Source organism: Lathyrus oleraceus, chromosome 6, assembly GCF_024323335.1.
Source record: "Lathyrus oleraceus cultivar Zhongwan6 chromosome 6, CAAS_Psat_ZW6_1.0, whole genome shotgun sequence".
In the NCBI taxonomy this organism is placed as follows: domain Eukaryota; kingdom Viridiplantae; phylum Streptophyta; class Magnoliopsida; order Fabales; family Fabaceae; genus Lathyrus; species Lathyrus oleraceus.
Window position 1 is genome coordinate 395762495 of NC_066584.1, and position 21490 is coordinate 395783984.

At 35.2% G+C, this 21490-nt stretch overlaps 3 protein-coding genes across 7 annotated transcripts; 2 read left to right on the forward strand and 1 right to left on the reverse strand.

Moving 5' to 3' along the window:
• The first annotated feature begins 2101 nt into the window (after window positions 1–2101).
• On the forward strand, window positions 2102–4927 carry LOC127091492 (uncharacterized). 5 transcript variants are annotated; one of them, XM_051030150.1, is made up of 6 exons: window positions 2102–2331; window positions 2973–3070; window positions 3595–3899; window positions 4002–4100; window positions 4217–4283; window positions 4505–4585. In XM_051030150.1, exons 3-6 carry the CDS (start codon window positions 3737–3739, stop codon window positions 4512–4514), a joined length of 339 nt encoding a protein of 112 aa, XP_050886107.1. In that variant the 5' UTR covers window positions 2102–2331; window positions 2973–3070; window positions 3595–3736; the 3' UTR covers window positions 4515–4585. The 5 variants fall into 5 exon arrangements, with proteins under 5 accessions (XP_050886107.1, XP_050886103.1, XP_050886106.1 ...); XM_051030147.1 differs by having other exon boundaries at window positions 2139–2331; window positions 4013–4100; window positions 4505–4927; XM_051030148.1 differs by having other exon boundaries at window positions 2139–2331; window positions 2973–3040; window positions 4013–4100; window positions 4505–4927.
• A 4603-nt stretch (window positions 4928–9530) lies between these two features.
• On the forward strand, window positions 9531–11079 carry LOC127095830 (uncharacterized). The gene is made up of 4 exons (XM_051034461.1): window positions 9531–9612; window positions 9689–10152; window positions 10246–10880; window positions 10980–11079. Exons 1-4 carry the CDS (start codon window positions 9531–9533, stop codon window positions 11077–11079), a joined length of 1281 nt encoding a protein of 426 aa, XP_050890418.1.
• Window positions 11080–15066: 3987 nt separating this feature from the next.
• Window positions 15067–15699, reverse strand: LOC127095831 (secreted RxLR effector protein 161-like). The gene has a single exon (XM_051034462.1). The coding sequence runs from the start codon at window positions 15697–15699 to the stop codon at window positions 15067–15069; it is 633 nt and encodes a 210-aa protein (XP_050890419.1).
• Between the last annotated feature and the right edge of the window lie 5791 nt (window positions 15700–21490).

The following is a 21490-nucleotide window of genomic DNA, read 5'->3' on the forward strand; positions in this document are numbered from 1 at the left end:
ACCAACATGAGTTGGAAAAGCTTAGGTTGGATGCCTACGAAAATACCCTACTCTATAAAGAACACGCAAAGAAATGGAATTATAGACGTATAACCAGAAGGGAATTCAATGAAAGAGAGTTAGTATTGTTATTTAATTCTAGATTGAGACTATTTTCGAAAAGCTTCTCTCCAGATGGTATGAACCATTTGAAGTAAAAAGAGTAATGCAATTTGGCGCATTGGAGGTTTGAAGTAAGACCAATGGGTCATTCATAGTGAATGGGCAGAGGCTAAAACATTATAATATCGCTGAAGTTATGGAAAAATGCATTACTTTTGCCTTAGAAGTCCCCCCTGAGGGTTGAGCTTTCAAGATTCGAACTACCGACGTTAAATGAAGCGCTGCGTGGGAGAGCACCCACAAGTTTTTAGTTTTTGTCAAATTTCGAGTTTCTAATCAATTTTTCAATAAGGAGGACAAACCATATTGAAGAGCTTAAGGAAAATCCAATCATCCAATGAACAGTCAAAGATAAGCCTAAAAGATATGACAATCGTCACCCTAGTTAACGGTCGTCGCAAAAATAATAGAAACCACTGACGACTGTGAGCCTCTAAGAAAATTGAGACCCCTCAACACCGACAATCTGGTCGTAAGTCTTGCTGACGTCCATCATCACATTTCCTATGCATAGAAGAATTTCTATTATTAATTAAAATTTTTAAAAAAAAAAGTGAAATCATCTTATAGAAAGAATCATAGTTTCCTTTTAAGTAATCCTTAAATAGTAAAAAAAAGAAATAGATACAGATTTTACAACAAACTATATTCAGCTTAACAAACTTAATTACCTCTTTATTACAAATAAAGTAAAATAACTATATATTTAAGAATAATAGAATTTTGGTACTATTATAGACTTAGGTTTTTACAACATAAATCGAATTTATGTTACATTGGGGGAGGAGTAGGTTCCCTCTCCCCACCCTGTTTTTTTCCCCCGGTTAAAGTCAGTTTCCTCATGCACACACTCATTCTTAGTGTTAGGTTCAGTTTTTTCACGTATAATTTTGTCTTAAAATTTGTTGCAGACTCACTTTCACTTGGCTAGAAGCTTATCCAAACATGTAAGGTTTAAATTTAAATCACATCTCCATAAAAAAATAGTACAAACAAGAAAAATAAGAAAATATATTAAAATCATAACAAATCACACACAAAAATAACCAGAAACATTAAAAACCATATGAATATACAATAAAGAAAAATCACAAAAACAAAAATAAATATTGAAAAGCACATTTATAGACATGTTAAAACTAGAAACGAGAAAATATAATATAGTTTAGTTTATTTATAAAAAAGAAAGAAGAAAAAATAGATTGAGTGATGGCATTTCATTGTCTTATATTTTTCTGAAAGGAAATGATTACCTTTAAGAAATTTGCTTGTCAAATGTATTTAATTTAACATGTATTGTGAATGTAATTTTTTAATCCATATATACATTAATATACTATCACAACTTTATTTTTTACACATGTTTAATAATATTTGTTATTGATTTTTATTTTGACAATTTGATCTAGGATAAAAAGCACAATTTTTTATCTATAAATTTATAAATTTAAGATTCAAATCCTATTATTGTTTTAGAAGGAATCTAAATATCTTTATAAAATAATTATAATTAATCAACATTATAAAATTATTTACATTTAATATTATTTTTACTATAGTATTTAATTATTTCTCTTATATATAGTAGTATTTCATTGTTTCAATTAAAAAAAATTATTTATGAAATAATTAAAATTTTAGTTATTTTCAATACATTTTAATTTATGGATAACTTTATCTAATTTTTTATGCTATGTAATTAAAAAAATTGTTTAAAAACTAAATTATCTTGATTTGCAATTATAATTTTCCTTATTGGTCCTTACAATATGATGCAAACCTTTTCCAATGGTGGTTAAAGGAAACAAAAAGCATGTGGTTGTTATCACACAAAAAAAATGACCAAAAGCCCCTCAAGAATCTTTTTTATCCTTATCCATTTTACTATGACCAGAGGTTGGTAGTGGGTAATATAGACATACTACAATTATTACACGTTTCTACCGTCCAACAACTCTTCAATTATCCAAAATCCACAAAACCGAATATTCAAAAAAGCACTTTTTTTTTACAGACAACAACTTGCAAGTTGCAACACGCCCACAGAAGTGAAAAAAGATTGCACCTTTTGCTATTTCTTATGGTGAATGCTTGTTTGGACGCAAACCCATTTTTCATAATAGTGATTTTCTTCGGTTTCTCCGTCGATTCATCTACTTGGTCAAACATGTAAGTTTTTTTTTCAATGAAGACATATAATCAAGAAGTCTTAAGTTTTTGTTGTTGTTGTTGTTGTTTTGAATTTTGATTGTGTTTTGTTTGATTGTTTCTTGATTCGGATTCAGATCTCAATTGGGTTATTGTTTTTGAAGTTGTTTTGTTGAATGCAGTAGTCACTGTATGAAAAAGCTTATGCATTTTCTTTGTTGTTTGCTTTGTATTTTATGTTCCTGTGTGCATGTTAGTTAGGATTCATTGTTTTCTATATGAAGTTGTGTTGTTTTTATTATACTAGTACATTTGTAACCGACACAGGCTTGAATTTTATCGCTCATTTTAAATGCGGGTTCTTGATTGGTCTATGAATTTATTTTGCACTTTTCTTTATATCTCAGATCTGGAAGAAAGTTGGTTGAATTAATTAATGAAATTCAAGTGTTAGTTGTGAGAGTAATAGTCTATAAGGTTTTGGATTATTAGATTAGATAATTAGGGGCCTCAATGTTGGTGGTTTGTTGACTTAACATTAATGCTGTCTAATCTTATCTCTTGCAACAGATTTTTCGGTTACTGATGTAATTTAGATTTTAGTTTCAATTTTAAATCATAGTTGTTTTAGAAGTTTGTTACGCAATTATATGTTTTCGCAGAGTTCAAGTCTGACCGGTTAAGTCTCACGTTGATTACGAATGAGCGAAATGTTGGATGTAAAAGAGAGGTGACATGAATATCTTCAATCTCTAAACATGTTAGTAAAGATGTTGCGTCTCTCTCTTCTCTTTTGTGGTCTTGGAGCATTGGTCTGAGATTGCTCCTGACACTCCTCTAGACTCCCCAACAAGCGGTATCAGAGTCTTGGTTCTACTTGATGGGGGAGCGGGGGAGATGGATCCTAGTGTGGAAGGAGATTGGGTAAAAAGTCGGATATATAATAGAGATGACTCATTTACCTAATGTTTTAAGGGCGGAGATGTGGTGTCTCTGTCTTAAAGCATTGGTTTGTTGTTACCCTCGGAGTTCTTCCGGACTCCATAACGATCTTCTAATTACATTCGGATTCTATTATATCTTTACAATTTTTAAGCGTCTATATATCTTCAGTAGTATCCTTTTGTACAAGCATATTATATCATGCAAATAAATATAAGTTTCGTATTTTCGTATACTCAATAAATTGGTTCTTATGCAAATAAATATCCTTGTGATTAAGGTTTCATTTATCATAAGAAATTGTGTAGTTTTTCCTATTAAAGCTATTTTCTCATTACGCAGCTGCAACGATTGACAAGCATTGGTTCTTTTCGTATCCTGTGACATTCAACTGGCAATAACTGTAACAAAGCTTGGAGAGGTACTTCTAATCTGTAGAAGGATATAATTATAAGTATTCATCCTAGAATTATCGTTGTACGCGATGGAGATTTGTGCTGAAACTACGCATTCCAATGGGAAACAAACTTTGAAGCAATCTAAATCTGCAATTGAAGTAAAAAGATCAAGCGAAAACACCTACAGATACTTTCATTCCAATCATGTGAAGCAGAATTTAAAGCAAACTTCCACTTTTATCAATCACGGTGAGCTTTCACAAACATGGTTAATCACTCTTTATCTTGATTTTTTGTCTCTTGTTCATTTTTAAACGTTTTAATTCTGTTGTTTATAACCTAATGTTGAAGATATAATGCAGCTGCAAATGCTTGGCATGAGAATAGAAAAAAGTGGGTCGGCGATAAGTCTCAGAATTCACCAAGAACACCTAAGGATCCAATTATTAGGTATATGTCTGTCAAACCAGTTCATGTTCTTTCAATTTACAGAAGGTTCAATCATTGGTAACAGTCATGATGAAAGGCTCAATCATTGGTAACAATTCCAATTTATTTTATTTCAGCTGGTCGACATCATATGAAGATCTGCTTTCTACTAGCGAACCTTTTGCGGAGCGCATACCATTGCCTGTAAGATTTCAATAACCTTGTCTAAAAGAATACATGTAATGCAGTAAAATGTATATGTTCATACATTTTACGCCTGGGTGCTATCGTGTTGCTAAAACTATGTCAAGCTATAGCGCCACTATAGCTGCAATTTGGCAACACTAAGCTTTCCGAGTAGAAAGCTTTGCGCGTATTTCTTCCATGTACTGATTCGAATTTCGATGGATTTGTGGCTGATGCAGGAGATGGTAGATTTCTTAGTTGATATTTGGCTTGATGAAGAAGGCTCCTTCGACTAAACAGTAACTGAAACAAGAATGAAGAACTGTGTAAAGCCTTTAACCTGCAATGACCTCAATTAACCTCTTAGCACAGCATGATTTGATGGAGTAATATTCTTCAGGGTTAATATTTTTTCTGGATTCCCGATTTTCGATTTCTGTGCCTCGATCGCTTAGGAGACTCCTGGTTTCTTACAGGCTTTAGTTTGTTCCTTTGGGCCTTTGGACCCTTAATTCATAAAAAAAAGTTATTATTTTTCCATGATTTATTTCGTAGTAAGTTTTATTGTTAGTAAACATATTTGTATCTAAATTCATATACATGTATAATAAACATGTGCATGAGTTAAGTTTGATTCAATCAATACTAACACATTTATAATATTGAACCTGTGCATGAGTATAGTTTGAATGTGTCTTCTTATTCATTTGGTTGAGGAAACAAAATATGGAACTGCAGAATTTTGATGTGATATTCTTTTTTTTTTAATTATATTTGAATTCAAAAAATTTATTCCTTGTGCGTTTGTTTTTGGATATGAGTGGCCCTACAATGATTCAAAGTTTCAAACTCACTTTTCATGAGTTGTTCCTTATGAGGGGCAAATTGCTTCCACTTAACCAACATCATTAGTTTAATCAATTAATCATGGATAAAATTGCTTCCACTTAATGTGGACATCCTGTCAGTCCTTCACTGAAACAAAAAAAGAAAACTTTGATTCATAATTTCATTAGTCACTTTGGTCTATGGCGTTAGATTTGAACGTTATTGTATTGAAGTTAGGCATGCATGAGTGGGCAACAATGACTATATGAATAGTTTTGAAGTAACTTATTAAAAAAATTTATTATGTTTTTATTTTCCCTTCCACTTCACAATTTTATACCTCCTTGATACTGTTAGTGTAAGAAGCATTTTGGGTGGGGAAGAAATTAGAGAGACTAAGAGAGATTGAGTGAATCAAAAGTAATTGTATTATTGAATGTTAAAATTGAGTTATACTAATGTGTTTATATACAAGTAAATTATTTGCATCTCAAGTAACTTATATGCTATGTAACTAACTAACCAATAACTTGAGTTATATATCACAATATACCCCCTTATAATCCAAGTTATCAAACACAAGTTAATCGATTTGAACTATTCATAATTTTTTTCTCAAAATTAAGAATCTATCGATCTTCAATTCGTTGGTGAAAATGCCGGTCAACTGTGCTTCACTTGAGCAATGCATTACTTCAAATTTACCTTGATTTACCTTCTCCCTTAGGAAGTGAAATCTAGCTTCGATGTGCTTACTCCTTCCATACAGAACTGAATTCTTTGCAAGATTGATGAATGACTTATTGTCCATCTGCAGCATCAGAGGTTTCTTCACTTTGACCTCCATCTCATACAACACTCTGATCCAGATTGCTTGACAAGCAACATAGGATCCTGTTATATACTCAGCCTCACATGATGATAATGCCACCACAAGTTTCTTTATTGAGCACCATGAGATTGGGGCACCAAATACTTGAAAGAAATAACAAGTTGTGCTTCTTCGATCTTCCATATCTCCACACCAATCAACATCTGAATAAAAATTAATCACAACTTCTTTGCTTTCAGAATCTTGTGGGAACATAATTTCACAATTTATTGATCCTTTTAGGTATCTCAGGATTCTTCTTGTAGCCTTCATGTGTGACACCTTTGGTTCATCCATGTATCTGCTTACCAATCCGACTGAGAAACCTATATTAGGTCTGATGTTGCACATATACCTCAGAGATCCTACAATTTATTTAAACAAAGTGACACCGACCTTGTCCCCCTCTCCGTGTTTCTCTAGTTTCAGATTAGGTTCGACAAGTGAGGATGCAAGATTCAAGTCTTCCATCCTAGATATCTTGAGTATTTCTTTGACATACTTCCTTTGATGCAACACCATACCTTGCTTGGTAATTTGAAATTCCATGCCTTTAATATATGACAAGTTTTCCAAATACGACATTTCAAATTCCCTCTTCATCAGCTCTTTGAACTTTGACAAGTTCTTCATGTTATTTTCAGTTACTAGCAAGTCATCGATATATAAGAAGATGATGGTTATATCTTATACCATGACCTGTACATAGACATTATACTCACACCCGCATTTGATGAAACCCAATTCAACTAAATATGAGTTGATCTTCTTGTTCCATGCTTTGGGTGCCTGTTTGAGACCATAGAGAGCTTTGTTCAACTTGTACACTTTTCTTACTTTCTCCCGTATCATAAATCCAAGAGGTTGTGTGACATACACGACTTCATCTAGGGGAGCATTCAAAAATGTTGATTCCACATCTAAGTGAAATGTCGACCAGCCTTGCTTGCATGCCAAGGCTATCACCAATCTGACAGTTTCCAATCTTGCTACTGGTGCATATACTTCATATTAGTCGAGTCCTACTCTTAAAAGAAAACCTTGAGCTATTAATCTTTCCTTATGTATTGCAATCGATCCATAAGGATTATGCTTTAGCTTGAACACCCATTTTACTTTAATAACTTTTGTGTGTGTTGGCAATTAGATTATCTCCCATGTATTGTTTCTTTCAATCGTTTGTAACTCTTCGACCGACTGCCTTCCATTTTTTATCCTTTAAAGCCTCACTATAGTTGATTGGTTCAACACCTACAAGTAAACCGAAATGAACCAAATATCCATCAGGTGTGACTTCATTATCATTAACCACTTCACAACCTTGCAACCTTGATGTGAGAACTCTGGTTCTTTGAGGTCTTGGCTTGTGCTAGCCATACCCTCTATATTATTTGCTTTAACTTCGACTATGACTGGAACTTCATTAATTGAAACTTCTTCGTGCTTACTACTTTTTTCATCACAACCATAGCTCAACAATAGCTGGTTAGTTGCATCATCTGGATTCCAATCCCAAACAGAGTTCTCATTAATCACAATGTCTCGACTCATCACAATATTATCATTGATTGGATTGAATAACCTGTATGATCCATTCTTATAATATCCTACCAGGATCATCAATTCACTTTTATCATCAAGCTTCCTTCTTCTTGCATCAAGAACATGCTTGTAGCAAATAGAGCCAAACAACTTCAGATGACTCACTGATGATCATTTTCCACTCCATACTTCTTCATAAACCTTGTTCTTCAGTTTCTTGGTAGGGAACTTGTTCATAATATAAATAGCAGTGGTGATTGCTTCACCCCATAAGGATTTTGGCAAATTCTTCTTCTTCAACATGCATCTCGCAATATCCAATATGGTCATGTTTCTTCTTTCTATTATTCCATTATGTTTAGGCGTGTAAGAAGTAGTTACCAGATGATCGATATCATGTTTTGCACAAAACTCTTCAAATATCTTGGATGAGTATTCGTCACCTCCATTTGTTCACAAAACCTTAATCTTCTTTCCACTCTTGTTTTCGACAAGCATTTTCAATCTCTTAAAGATTAAAAATACTCAGTCTTTGCGCCTGATCACATATATCCAAAGCTTTCAATTGTACTCATCGATAAATGAGACAAAATACCTATTTTCACCAATGGTATGATCCTCAAACAAACCACATACATCTGAATGTACTACTTCTAATATGTAAGAGGTGTTAGAACAAGATTTAGTTTTACATCTATACCTTGAGTTTTGATGATAACAATGTAGTATTTGTGTGAGAACGATTTTGGTACCCTAATGGTTTATTATTGTGTAGCTTTAACAACCAGTTCTGATTCCGAGTTTATGACGTGCAACGTCGTCAGTTTATGAACATTTGTTTCGAATTCTACTTCTATGCTAATCACTCATGAGAAGTTCTGAAAGATATCAAGTTGTTGTTTCAATGTTCTTTTTACTTCTGTGTTGATTCACTCCTGAGAAGTTCTGGAAAGACGTTATGTTGTTGTTGCAATATTCTCTCCGCTTCTGCTTCTGGATGTGACTCTGATTGTCAAACTTCAGAAGAATGGAAAGCTTATGAATGTTACTTAACTGAAGATTCTGAAGATCTCAAGTCAGACGCTGACGTAGTCAAGGTTCTGACTAAAGATTATGAAGATTATGAAGTTTGGGTAATTAGCTGAAGACTCTGATGATCTCAAGCCAGACGCTAACGTGGTCAAGGTTCTGACTGAAGATTCTGATTTCAACTGTGTATTTCTTCTTTTCATGCTTCATCAACTGTTTCTCAGAAGCCAATGAATTTGAAGATAAGATCAAAAGATACGTGATCAAATAGTACATGGTGCGAATCGAAAATATTCTTTCCACTACTTGAAAACTTAGGCAAAGGACAATATTATTCCTCACACCTGTCACTAATCCGTTAGTGGACAACTTCTCTTTTGATATTCCCGAATTGCCCTTCAACAGTATCTTTCTTATGCTATATAAGTGGGACTTGGAGACCTGAAGAAAGCGGCTACGCTATCGCTACTGCTACAATTTGAAAAAGTATATTTTCTTTGTGAAAAAGCTATAAACTTTGTGCACAATTTTTCTTTAAATGTTTTGTATTTCCTTTGTGTAAAATTTGCTTGTGTAGAAGAAACTTATAACACAAAAACTTATTCAAATTGTTTATTTGTATTTCCTTAAAGAGATTAGGTTTTAGTCGGATCCTTGAGAAGACAAAGAAATTTGTTTTTTGTGTTTATTCTGTAATTTATTTGGTTATAGTGGATTAAGTCCTTGGGTATAAATCACCTTGGCGGGTGAACTGGAGTAACTTTGATTTCAAGTGAACCAGGATAAAAATACTTATGTTTTTATCTCTTTGTTCTTAGTTTTGTGTTGTGTTCTTGAGTTGGTAGAAAATTTTTGTTTTTAAAACCCAATTCGAACCCCCCATTTCTTGTGTTTTTCACACCTTCAATTGGCATAAGAGTTTTGGTTCTGATTGTGATAAAGACTTTATCAACATTTCACCGTGTTCAGTGTCGTTCTAATTTGTGTGAGAAATAATGGTCACTGCTAACAACAACACTGCTGCCACTAACAACAATGAGAGAGATCACTACAGTGCTAAACCATCAATCTTTGATGGTGAGAAGTTTAATTGCTGGAAAGATAGATCAAAAGTTTTTTCTTATATATGATATTGATCTCTGGGATCTTGTAGTCAATGGCTACGTTCACCCAATAAATGCTGAAGGAAACAATATAACAAGAAGTGCTATGACAAATCAACAAAAGAAGGATTTCAAGAATTATCATAAAGCTAGAACGATATTGCTAAATGTTATATCTTATACTGAGTATGAGAGGATAACAAATAGATATTTTGCTAAGTCTATCTTTGATTCCTTAAGAATGACTCATGAAGGGAATGCTCAAGTTAAGGAGACAAAAGTTTTAGCCTTAATCCATAAATATGAGGCGTTCAAAATGGAAGACGATGAAACCGTTGAGACTACATTCTCAAGATTTCAGATGTTTGTCGCAGGACTCAAGATTCTGGACAAAGGATATTCTATGGTTGATCGTGTTAAGAAAATCATCAGAAGTCTCCCCAAAAAATGGAGACCTATGGTAACTGCCTTGAAGTTGGCAAATGACTTGAGCAACATTATTCTTGAAGAACTTGTTAGTTATTTGAGAAGCCATGAGATAGAACTCGAGGAAGATGAACCTCAGAAGCCAGGTAAATTTGTTGCCTTAAAGTCCAAGCCTGAGAAGATAAGGGCTTATCAAGCTAAGGAAGAATCAGAAGATTCTAATGAAGACTCAAAAGGTGATGATGAATTGTCTTTGATTTCCAAAAGGGTCAACAGACTCTGGAAGCACATGAAAAATGGTCAAGGAAAGTTCAGAGGAGCTAAAAGGATTGTTGGTCATTCTGATTCTTCTTCCGGACCAAAGAAGCAAGGTTTTGGTAAAGAGGTTATCCGCTACGAGTGCAAGGAGCCAGGCCATTATAAGAATGAGTATCCTGAGCTGAAGAAGGACAAAAGGCCCAAGAAAAATCTCTCTAAAGGCAAGAAGGGGCTTGTGGCTACATGGCACGACTCAGAATCCAAAGAAGAAGTTTCTGATGAGGAATATGCCAATGTTGCATTGATGGCAACTATAACTGATCCTGAAGGTTATGAAGAACAAGAGGATAAGATATTGTCAGAATCAGAATCAAACTCCGATTCTGAAGAGGTATTTTTTGAACTATCTCGTTCCGATTTAAAGTCGTGTCTTTCTAAAATCCTGGAAAAGTACCAAAGTCTTAAGAGTAGGTACAGGGACCTTAAACAAGTCCAATTAGTTACTTCTGAAACTCGTGGTGAGCTTGAGAAGGATATTTCTTCCCTAAATGAAAAAATGTTTTCTTTAGAAAGTAATAACTTTGCTTTGAAAAGAAAATTTTCAAAATTGGAGGAAGAAATTGTCTTAGAAGCTTTTGGTACTGATTGCATCATTAGATATGACAGAGCATTCCAGTACTTTTTGGCTAAAATCATAGATATAAGCAAAATGATTTCCATGATCTATGGAGTTAACAAAAATGGCAAGAAAGGTTGAAATTTTGGAAAGCAAAACCCTGATTTCCTACACGATGTCACGACCCCAGGGTTTGCATATTATCACACCACAAACAATATCATAATAAATATAACAGTATAACAGTAAATAACATAATCAGTTGTTAACCCAGTTCAGTGCAATGTCACATACATCTGGGGGCTACTAAGCCAGGAAGGAAATCCATTAATTAATTTGAAGTCCTAAACAACCTCAGGTTTTACAGACTTCTCACCTAATTTCTACTTGTGGACGTTTTTATCTAGGACACACCTAGATAGGAGACCCCTATAACTTCCCTCAACCACATGACAAAAAACAACTAAAAAACACAATCCATTCTTGCTTAAAAGCTTCTGAGAGATTGTTAGTTACAACTCAATACACCAGGTCCAATTCAAGTATCAAAGTGATACTCGAATTGGCTCACAAAAAGCATACACACGAAACCCTAATTCTAACAAAATATTGCACTACTTAGATCCATTCTTAGGTTTAAAACTCCTCTATAAATAGCAGTGAAAAGGCATGGACTTCAGTCTTGATTTGTAACAGATCCAAGATCTATGCATAATCTTCTGAAGATATGATTTCAATAAAATCAGATATTTACTAAAATATCTTAACATCATTACTTCGTAAGTAAATCAAGATACAATATTCTTCAGGTATAAGGAAAACGCTCAATAATATACGAGAGCTAAATCTTCAGAGAATATTTAGATAAATCATTAAAGAGACTAAACCTCACAAACAGCTTAAGCTCGGTTACGCTGAATATTGAAACAACATGTCAGGATATCTTGTTCAACATCTGTCACATATACTTGTTTTTCCAAAATGCAGCCAATCACAATATGTCAGACCTAACAATCTCCCCTTTTGGCAAATTTTGGCTTAAACAATATTTGCAATGGTCAATAGTTATGAGGGATAGAAACAAGGATATACATCAACAAGAAAACATACGACATCCTTTTTCACACAGTCACCAAAGGCAAACGCATCGAACAATAGGCCTCATACTGTATAACACGCCAAAAAAATTCCTTTTTAGACAGGATGACAGGACATTGTTCCTAACATCATGAACACAAGTATCAGGCGTTCCCCCTGAGAATTAGGTGCTCCCCCTGAGTATCAGAACCAGGGGTTGAGTTACCCCACAGGTTACTCCCCTCCATACAAGCACATGCTCCCCCTCAAGGAGCAAGAAGGAAACGAAGCAGAGCGCAGAGGACACATCAAGCATCACAACAAGCATCACAACAAGCATCACACATTCACACATACCTACTCCCCCTTTTTAGCCATAAAGTTGACAAAACACACACATTAACCAACACATAAGGTCAAGAGGGTTTACAAACCAAACAAACCCAAAAGCACTTATAAAGTGCACAAAATAGAATCCAAGGCATAACCCATAAAAGAAAAAACAGAATAATCAACACACAAAAGAATTGGATCTCATTAATCTTCATCACTACCAGTATCATCTTCCTCATCACTTGCATCATACTTGTCTTCATTTTCTTCCTCTTCATCTGTTCCATCACTTTTCAACCCACCTTCTTCTTCATACAAAGCCTTAATCAACATTTCAATTTTGTTTTTCCTTTCAGTACAACTTTTTATAGTTCCATCCAAGGTCTTGCAGGTGTCTTTCAGCTCATCTAGGATGCATGTTCTGTTAGTAGACCTTGAAGGAGTCTGTCCAGATGTCATGACAATGTCTGGGGCATGTTTCCCTATGAACAACCTATAGTGCAATGAGAGAGAAGGGTCCCTTTTGCATGTATTTCCAAAATTGATTAATATATTGGGATGTTGATTCAGGATAACCCCACAGATAAAGGAAGGAAAAGTTATTGGCATTTTCACAGCATAAGAAACAGCATGCTTCATCGTTTGGTCAAAAATATAGGATCCAAATTCAAAATTTGACTTGGTCCCAACAATATAGATAATCTTACCTAGCCCAGTAGCTATATTGGAGGTGTGATTGGTTATAACCCAATTTGCAACTCCAATTCTGTGAAGAACAACATACTTGACACTCAAGGCACTAGTAGATAATTTCACTTTCCTTGGTCATTCCTTCACTTGCTTAGCAGTAATCTCTCTGTATATGACATTATGACTTCAATTTCAGCTTGTTCTTCTTCATTTCTTCCCAAGAACCTGTTGATTATTTCAGGAGAAAAATCCACACATATTCTTTTGACATACACTTTTCTAAACTCCTTGCTCCTTTTGTTGTCACACTCCTTGGAGATGTTCACAATAAATTATTGGACAAGCATTTCATAGCAATTGCCAAAACCTGTTACAATTTTCATTAATCCGGCTTCTTGAATCAAACTCAACACCTCCTTACACTCAAAAGCATCTTTCACTAATCCCATTTCCAGTGCTAACCTTCTTTGATACACCAATTTCCATTTTCAACAGAGTGAAAAGAAATGTTGTCAAGTGGAACTTCAGGAATATTGACCGGTATCTTCTTCCCAGAGGCTTGCTTTCTGGAAGTAGAGATGATGTCTTGAACATTGTTTTCGACATCTTGATCAGATTCACTAGACTCAGAGGGGACTTCCTTCCTTTTCAGGGACTTTTTCTTAGATACAGGAGTCACCACCTTGCTTCATCGTTTTGTGGGACCAACACTAGCTTTGTTCTTGACAGATTTTGGGGGAGTTATGGAGGATCCAACAACTTGGCCTTTTCTATTCTTAAATCTTTTAGCAATGCCAAGAGCCCGTCTTTGCCCAATAGGAACATCATCAGATTCCAGTTCCTCAATATTAACAATGTTAGTGGGTTGATCAACATGATTTTTATCTTTGTTACCCAACTCATTAGTTATATTTTCAGACCTTTCTTTGTCTTCCGATTTCTCAGGAGATAGAGTAGGTGCATTCACATCGAGTTTATCTCTGGGGTTCTTAGTATTGTTATTAGGTTAGGCCAAGGATGTGGAGACATCCGGCATGACATTTATCTTAGGGTCAATCCCTAACACTTGAAAGATCAACACACGAATATTCTTATCAACGTCATCTCTATCAGCTACGACCGGGCTAGATTTACTCAAGGTAGTAACAAATCTAGGTTTATTGTTGGTTTCGGAAGCTTGGACATTTTCCATAACATTTGTTGCAGTGGGACAATATTTAGATGCATCAACATTAGGTTCAATGCTGATAGGGTCGAGATACAAATTAGTCATGGACAAGGGTTTCTTCACGACAATAGGGGGTTCATGATCATTCATATTTCTAGAAATTATGGAGGGAGTGGAAGATGTACTTACTTTAGTAGGCTTACCTTTCCTTGAAGATGAAGTTCTAGCCTTTATCATGGGAGTTTCATGGACATGGACGATCAAGGGGGGAACAACATCAGTAATGACATTAGATAGATCTATCTTAGTGCCAATATTTTTTGCGTTTGATTTCTCTTTGGAGGGTTTGCTTGAAGTGGAGACAAAAGGTTGTGAAATTTTGGTGGTTTTCGATAGAGAGGAGATGGAGAGATGAAGGTGTCTGAGAACAAGATTGAGAGAGAGAATGCATAGGGTAGCGTGAAGGTGGATAGGGTGCAGTGTTGGGAAAATAAGAAAAAGTTGTAATGATAGTCCTTGAGTTTTATGCACAGTTAAGTGAAGGGAAGAGAAATTTTAATTTCCATATCTCTCCTTCAGTAATTGCTATAATTCTTCAAGCATGCAAATTCCCAATTCGTCCCTTAGTTTTTCAAACTGATTTGCATCTAAAGCTTAAAAATGTTTGCGAGTTACTTTTCAGTAGTTACATGCTTAAGAGTGACAATTTTGTTTTCCACCAGATCCCTAATGAAGTGATGCCGAATATCAATGTGCTTAGTTTTGCTGTGCAGAATAGGGTTTTTGGAAATGTTAATAGCACTTAGGTTGTCACAGTATAATGTCATGACATCTTGCTGGACATTGTATTCTTCTAGCATTTATTTCATCCAAATTAATTGAGAGCAACTACTTCCTACAGCAATATATTCAACCTTAATTGTAGATAAGGACACATTACTTTTCTTCTTACTGAACCAAGATATGAGATTATTTCCCAAAAAGAGACATCCTCCAAAAGTGTTTTTTCTATCATCAACATTGCTTGCCCAATCTGCATCACAGTATCCTGTTAGTAAGGAGTTTGCATTATGAGAATACAACATTCCATATTCACTAATTCCATTTATATACTTCAGAATCCTTTTCACTTGAGTAATGTGACTCATTTTGGGTTCAGATTGATATCTAGCACATACGCATACAACAAATGTAATGTTAGGTCTGCTAGCTATGAGATAAAGAAGACTACCAATCATACTCCTATACAGACTTTGATCCATATTTACACCTTTTTCATCTTTGGTTAGTTTCAAATGAGTTGGTGCAGGTGCCCTTTTATGGATAGCATTTTCTATGCCAAACTTCTTCACTATATTCTTGGAATACTTGCTTTGGGAGATGAAGATAGTGTCATCCACTTGTTTGACTTGGAGCCCAAGAAAGTATGTCAGTTCACCAACAAGACTCATTTCAAACTCAGATTGCATCTGCTTAACAAAATGGTATACCATCTAGTTCGACATCCCTCCAAACACAATGTAATCAACATATATTTGAGCTATCATGAGTTTACCATGCTCTTCTTTAACAAACAAAGTTTTGTCTGTTCCTCATTTCCTGTATCCATTATTAACAAGGTACTCAGTGAGCCTCTCATACCAATCCCTAGATGCTTGCTTTAATCCATAGAGAGATTTCTTTAGTTTGTATAAATGATCTAGAAAGTTTGAATTTATGAACCCCTTAGATTGTTCAACATAGTCTTCTTCATTCAAGTACCCGTTTAAGAAGGCACTTTTCACATCCATTTGAAATAGTTTGAATTTAAGTAAACAAGCCACTCCTAACAGTAGTCTTATTGACTCAAGGCGAGCAACAGGGGCAAAGGTCTCATCAAAATCGACCCCTATAATTTGAGTGTATCCTTGAGCAACAAGTCTGACTTTATTTCTGGTTTCAGTCCCTTTTTCATCAAAAAATTTCTTGTAGATCCATTTTGTGCCAATAACATTCATTCCTTTAGGTCTAGGAACTAAGTCTCATACTTTATTTCTCACAATTTGACCTAATTCCTCTTGCATTGCATTGATCCAAAATTCATCAGTCAAAGCTTCCTTCACATTTTTTAGTTCAAACATAGAAACAAAGCAAGCATTTGAGATCACATCTCTAGATCTAGTGGTGACCCCTTCATTAAGATTTCCAATTATGAGATCTGTTGGATGGTATTTCTATATTCTGATGGAGGGACCTTTGTTAACTTGTGGGTTATCAGGTTCAATGCCTCCAAATTCACTGCCTAATTCAATACCTTCCTTATTTTCAGTTGAGTTAATTTGCTGAGATGATGTCTCAACATCTGCTTCAACATCAGTCCCTTTTTCTGAGATATTGTCATCCACTCCCATATTGATGGATTCCATAATAACTTTGGTTCTGGAAATAAAGACTCCACAGGCTCTGCTGTTTGTAGAGTATCCCAAAAATATACCTTCATCACTCTTGGGATCCATCTTTCTTCTTTGTTCATAATCAGCTAGGATGTAACATTTGCTTCTAAAACGTGAAAGTATTTGACAATGGGCTTCCTTCCTTCCCATAATTCATAAAGAGTATTTGAGGTACTGGTTCTTAGAGTGACTCTATTATAAATATAACAGGTAATATTCATTGCTTCAGCCCATAAATGATAGGGTAAATGCTTGGTATGAAACATTACCCTAGTTGACTCTTGGAGAGTTCTGTTCTTGCATTCAACAACCCCGTTTTGTTGAGGGGTGATGGAAAGGAGAACTCATGACCAATACCTTCAGAGGAGTAAAAATCAGCAAATCTGCAATTTTCAAATTCCTTCCCATGGTCACTTCGAATCCTGATAATTTCACTTTCCTTCTCTCTTTAAATCCATTGACATGGATATTTGAACACCTTAAAGACATATGATTTTTCTTTGATGAAGTTCACCCATGTGAATCTTGAAAAATCATCAACAACTACATAGGCGTACCTTTTCCCTCCAAGGCTCTCAACATGCATAGGCCCCATTAAGTCCATATGAAGAAGTTCCAAAACTTTTGAAGTCGTCTGATGTTGTAACTTTGCACGTGACATCTTGGTTTGCTTCCCAATTTGACACTCACCACAAATTTTACCTTCTTCAATCTTGAGTCTTAGAATACCTCTGATGGCTTCTTTTAAAAATATATTTTTCATCCCCTTTAGATGTAGATGTCCAAGTTTTTTGTGTCATAGGTTAACTTCGTCTTCTTTGAATATCAGGCATGTGGAAGTGTGGTTTGTTTCTTTAGAGGACCATAAGTAACACTTGTCCTTAGACCTGACTCCCTTCATTAACACTTCATTTTTCTCATTAGTGACAAGACACTATAATTTTGTGAAGTTAACTTTAAGACCCTCATCACACAATTGACTAATACTAATCAAGTTAGCAGTCAAACCTTTTACCAACATGACATTATCGAGATTTGGGAGTCTAGTACATGCTAGTCTTCCAACTCCTTTAATTTCACCTTTAGCCCCATCTCCAAACGTGACATAACCGGTAGAGTATAGCTTGATGTTTTCAAGGAACTTCTTGACACCTGTCATGTGTTTGGAACATCCACTATCAAAATACCAGTCTTCTCGAGCTGAAGCTCTAAGAGAGATGTGAACTATAAAGTTGGTGTTGACAGGCGTGAGTATCCACTCTTTCTTTTGATTAACCCCTGGGTTGTATAGGGTACCTGGGATAACCATACAATTTGAAACATAAGGGCTTTATATGACCATATTTTCCATAATAATGAGATCTCCAGCGAGATAATCTTCCTTTAGTTTGAGAGTTCTAATGACTGGCATGATGTTGAGCCATAGGTTTAGACATTACGGGTTTAGACTCCCTCCTTGGAAGAACAAAGTTGGTCATAGATGATTCTCCTTGGCTGTGTAGAGATTGTTTTTTAAAGCCAATCCCTCTCAGATCTCCAATTACTTTTCCAATTTGCAAAACTTCATCTAACATGTTAGATCCCTTGCTTAGCATTCTTACAGTTTTTGTCATGTTGTTAAGTTTGGAAGTCAACAGTATCACCTTATTTTGGAGATCAAATATGGTGAATTAAAATCCTTCTTTTTCAACCTGCATTTGAGATATAATTTTCTTCTGTTTTTCTCCCAGCCGACATACTTCTTCACTTCCGACGCAGAGCTCTCTGTAGGAAGCAACCCGTTCCTCATAAGATAGTTCTTCATCACATGAATCTTCATCAAATTCATATCTTCCAGTTAGAGCAGTAACATGTTTATCAGCTTCATATTCAGGTTCACTTTCAGAATTATCCTCATCAGACCAAGAGACAAACAATCCCTTCTTTTGTTTCTTGAGATAGGTAGGATATCCAACACTAATATGTCTTAAACCTTCACACCCGTGACATTGAATTCCTTTACCTTGATTGGATCTATCTTCATTTCTTGTTCTTTTCTGGAAGTCACTAGTATTCCTGATGTCAAAGGGATGTTCTTGACATTTGGTCTTGACTTCCTGTTAATTCTCTTAAGAACCTTGTTGAATTGTCTTCCTAGAATAACTATAGAATTGGTCATTCCTTCATCAGTATCCAAGTCACATTGGTTTTTTTCATCTTCAGTGTTGGATACAAATGTTATGTTCTTGGTTTTCTTTTCAGTTCTGTCACTAATACCTAATTCAGAGGTTTGGAGAGACCCAATTAGTTCATCTACTCTCATGGAGCCGATATCTTGAGCTTCCTCAATAGTTGTGACCTTCCTGTCAAAAAATTTAGGTAGAGACCTTAGAATTTTTCTCACCAGTTTTTCTTCTGACATCTTTTCTCCCAATGCACTAGATGAATTAGCTATTTCAAGAATACTCATGTGAAAATCATGAATATTCTCATCATCTTTCATCTTTAGATTCTCAAATATGGTAGTGAGAAGCTGAAGTCTAGACATTTTCACTTTGGATGTGCCTTCATGAGTAATTATGAGGGTTTCCTAAGCTTCTTTAGCTACAGTACAAGTATTAATCAACTTAAATATATTTTTGTCCACCCCATTGAATAGGGAATTTAAGGCTTTGGAGTTTCCAAGAGCCAATCCATCTTCTTCCTTGGACCCGTCCTCTTCAGGTTTTAGTTTAGTAGTGGCCTTCTCATCCTTGCCATTCACAACAGGATGTTCCCATCCTCTAATGATAGTTTTCCATGTCCTATTATCCATGGATTTTAAGAAAGTTACCATCCTTGCCTTCTAATAGTCACAGTTGGATCCATCTAAGATGGGGGGTCTATTGATAAATCCGTCTTCTTTGTCCATGGAGCCAGAAAGTATCTTCCCTGAATCTCACCCAGAAACAGAGCAGGGTGCCTGCTCTGATACCAATTGAAATTATGGCCAGCAGATCCCTGATGTTGTACACGATGCCACGAACTCAAGGTCTGCACATTATCACACCACAAACAATATCAACATAAATATAACAGTATAATAGTAAATAACATAATCAGTTGTTAACCCAGTTCAGTGCAACGTCACCTACATCTGGGGGTTACCAAGTCAGGAAGGAAATCCACTATCACAAAATTAGTTTAAAGTCCTAAACAACCTTAGGTTTTATAGACTTCTCACCTAATCTCTACTTATGAACGTTTCTATCTAGGACACACCTAGATATGAGATCCCTTTCACTTCCCTCAACCACATGACAACTAACAACTGAGAAACACAATCCACTATTGCTTAAAAGCTTCTGAAGGATTGTTAGTTACAACTCAATACACCGGGTCCGATTCAAGTATCAAAGTGGTACTCGAATTGGCTCACAAAAAGCATACACATGAAACCCTAATGATAACAAAATACTGCATTGCTTCGATCCATTCTCAAGTTTAGAACTCCTCTATAAATAGTAGTGAAAATGCATAGGCTTCTGTCTTGATTTGCAACAGATCCAAGATCTCTGCACAATCTTCTAAAGATATGATTTCAATCAAATCATATGTTTCCTAAAATGTCTTGACATAATTACTTCGTAAATAAGTCAAGATACAATATTCTTCAGGTACAGGAAAAATGCTCAGTAATATACGAGAGCTAAATCTTCATAGAATCTTTAGATGAATCATTAAACAAACTAAATCTCATAAACAATTTAAGCTCGGTTATGCTGAATGTTGAAACAACATGTCAGGACATCTTGTTCAACATCTGTCACATATACTTGTTTTTCCAAAATGCAGCCAATCACAATATGTCAGACCGAACAAAGGTTTAAGTTGTACATAAACTGGAAAACCTGACGAAAGTCAAAAGGTAAAACTGAAACCTCTCTATGAGCATTTTGTGCCCACTAGCACTGAAATTGATAATTCTGCACAAACATGGAAGAAGAACTTAGTTATGAAACCTAAATATCATGCACAAATTCCCCTTGATTATCCTGTTGCACAAAAAACCCAAGGTTATGAAAAAACTCTGGGAAAACTAACAAAAGAGGAACCAGAAAGTGGGTACCTAAGAATAAGATAATTTATATTGTAGACATCCTTAGTAGCTCAATTGAGACACCAATCATGGTACCTAGACAGTGGATGCTCGCGACACATGACAAACAGAAGGAATATGTTCTAAGATTTGGAACTTGATCCTGGAGGCTTCGCTGGTTTTGGAGGAAACCAGAAAGGGAAGATCATTGGCTCTAGAAAAATTGGTAATGGTAAACTTCCTTCTATTAGTAATGTCCTTTTGGTTGATGGTTTGATGCATAACTTAATTTTATTAGTCAACTTAGTGACAATGGTTATGATAGCATTTTTAATAAAAAGTCATATAAGGTTGTTAGTAAGAAAGATGGTACAATTCTTTTTAACAGAAAGAGAAAGAACAATATTGATAAAATCAGACTTTCTGATCTTGAGGATCAAAATGTAAAAGGCTTAATGTCTATTAATGAGGAGCAATGGGTATGACATATACGTTTGGGCCATGTTAGCATGAGAAGGATTTCTCAGCTAAATAAGCTTGGATTAGTTAGAGGCTTACCTAACCTAAAGTTTTCTTCAAATGCTTTTTGTGAAGCATGTCAGAAAGGCAAGTTTTCTAAAAATTCTTTCAAAGAAAAAACTGTTATTTCTATCTCTGGATCGTTAGAACTTCTGCACATTGATTTGTTTGGGTCAGTGAAAAATGCCTCTATCAGCGGTAAGAAGTATGGATTAGTCATAGTTGATGACTATAGTTGTTGGACATGGGTAAAGTTCTTAAAACACAAGGATGAGT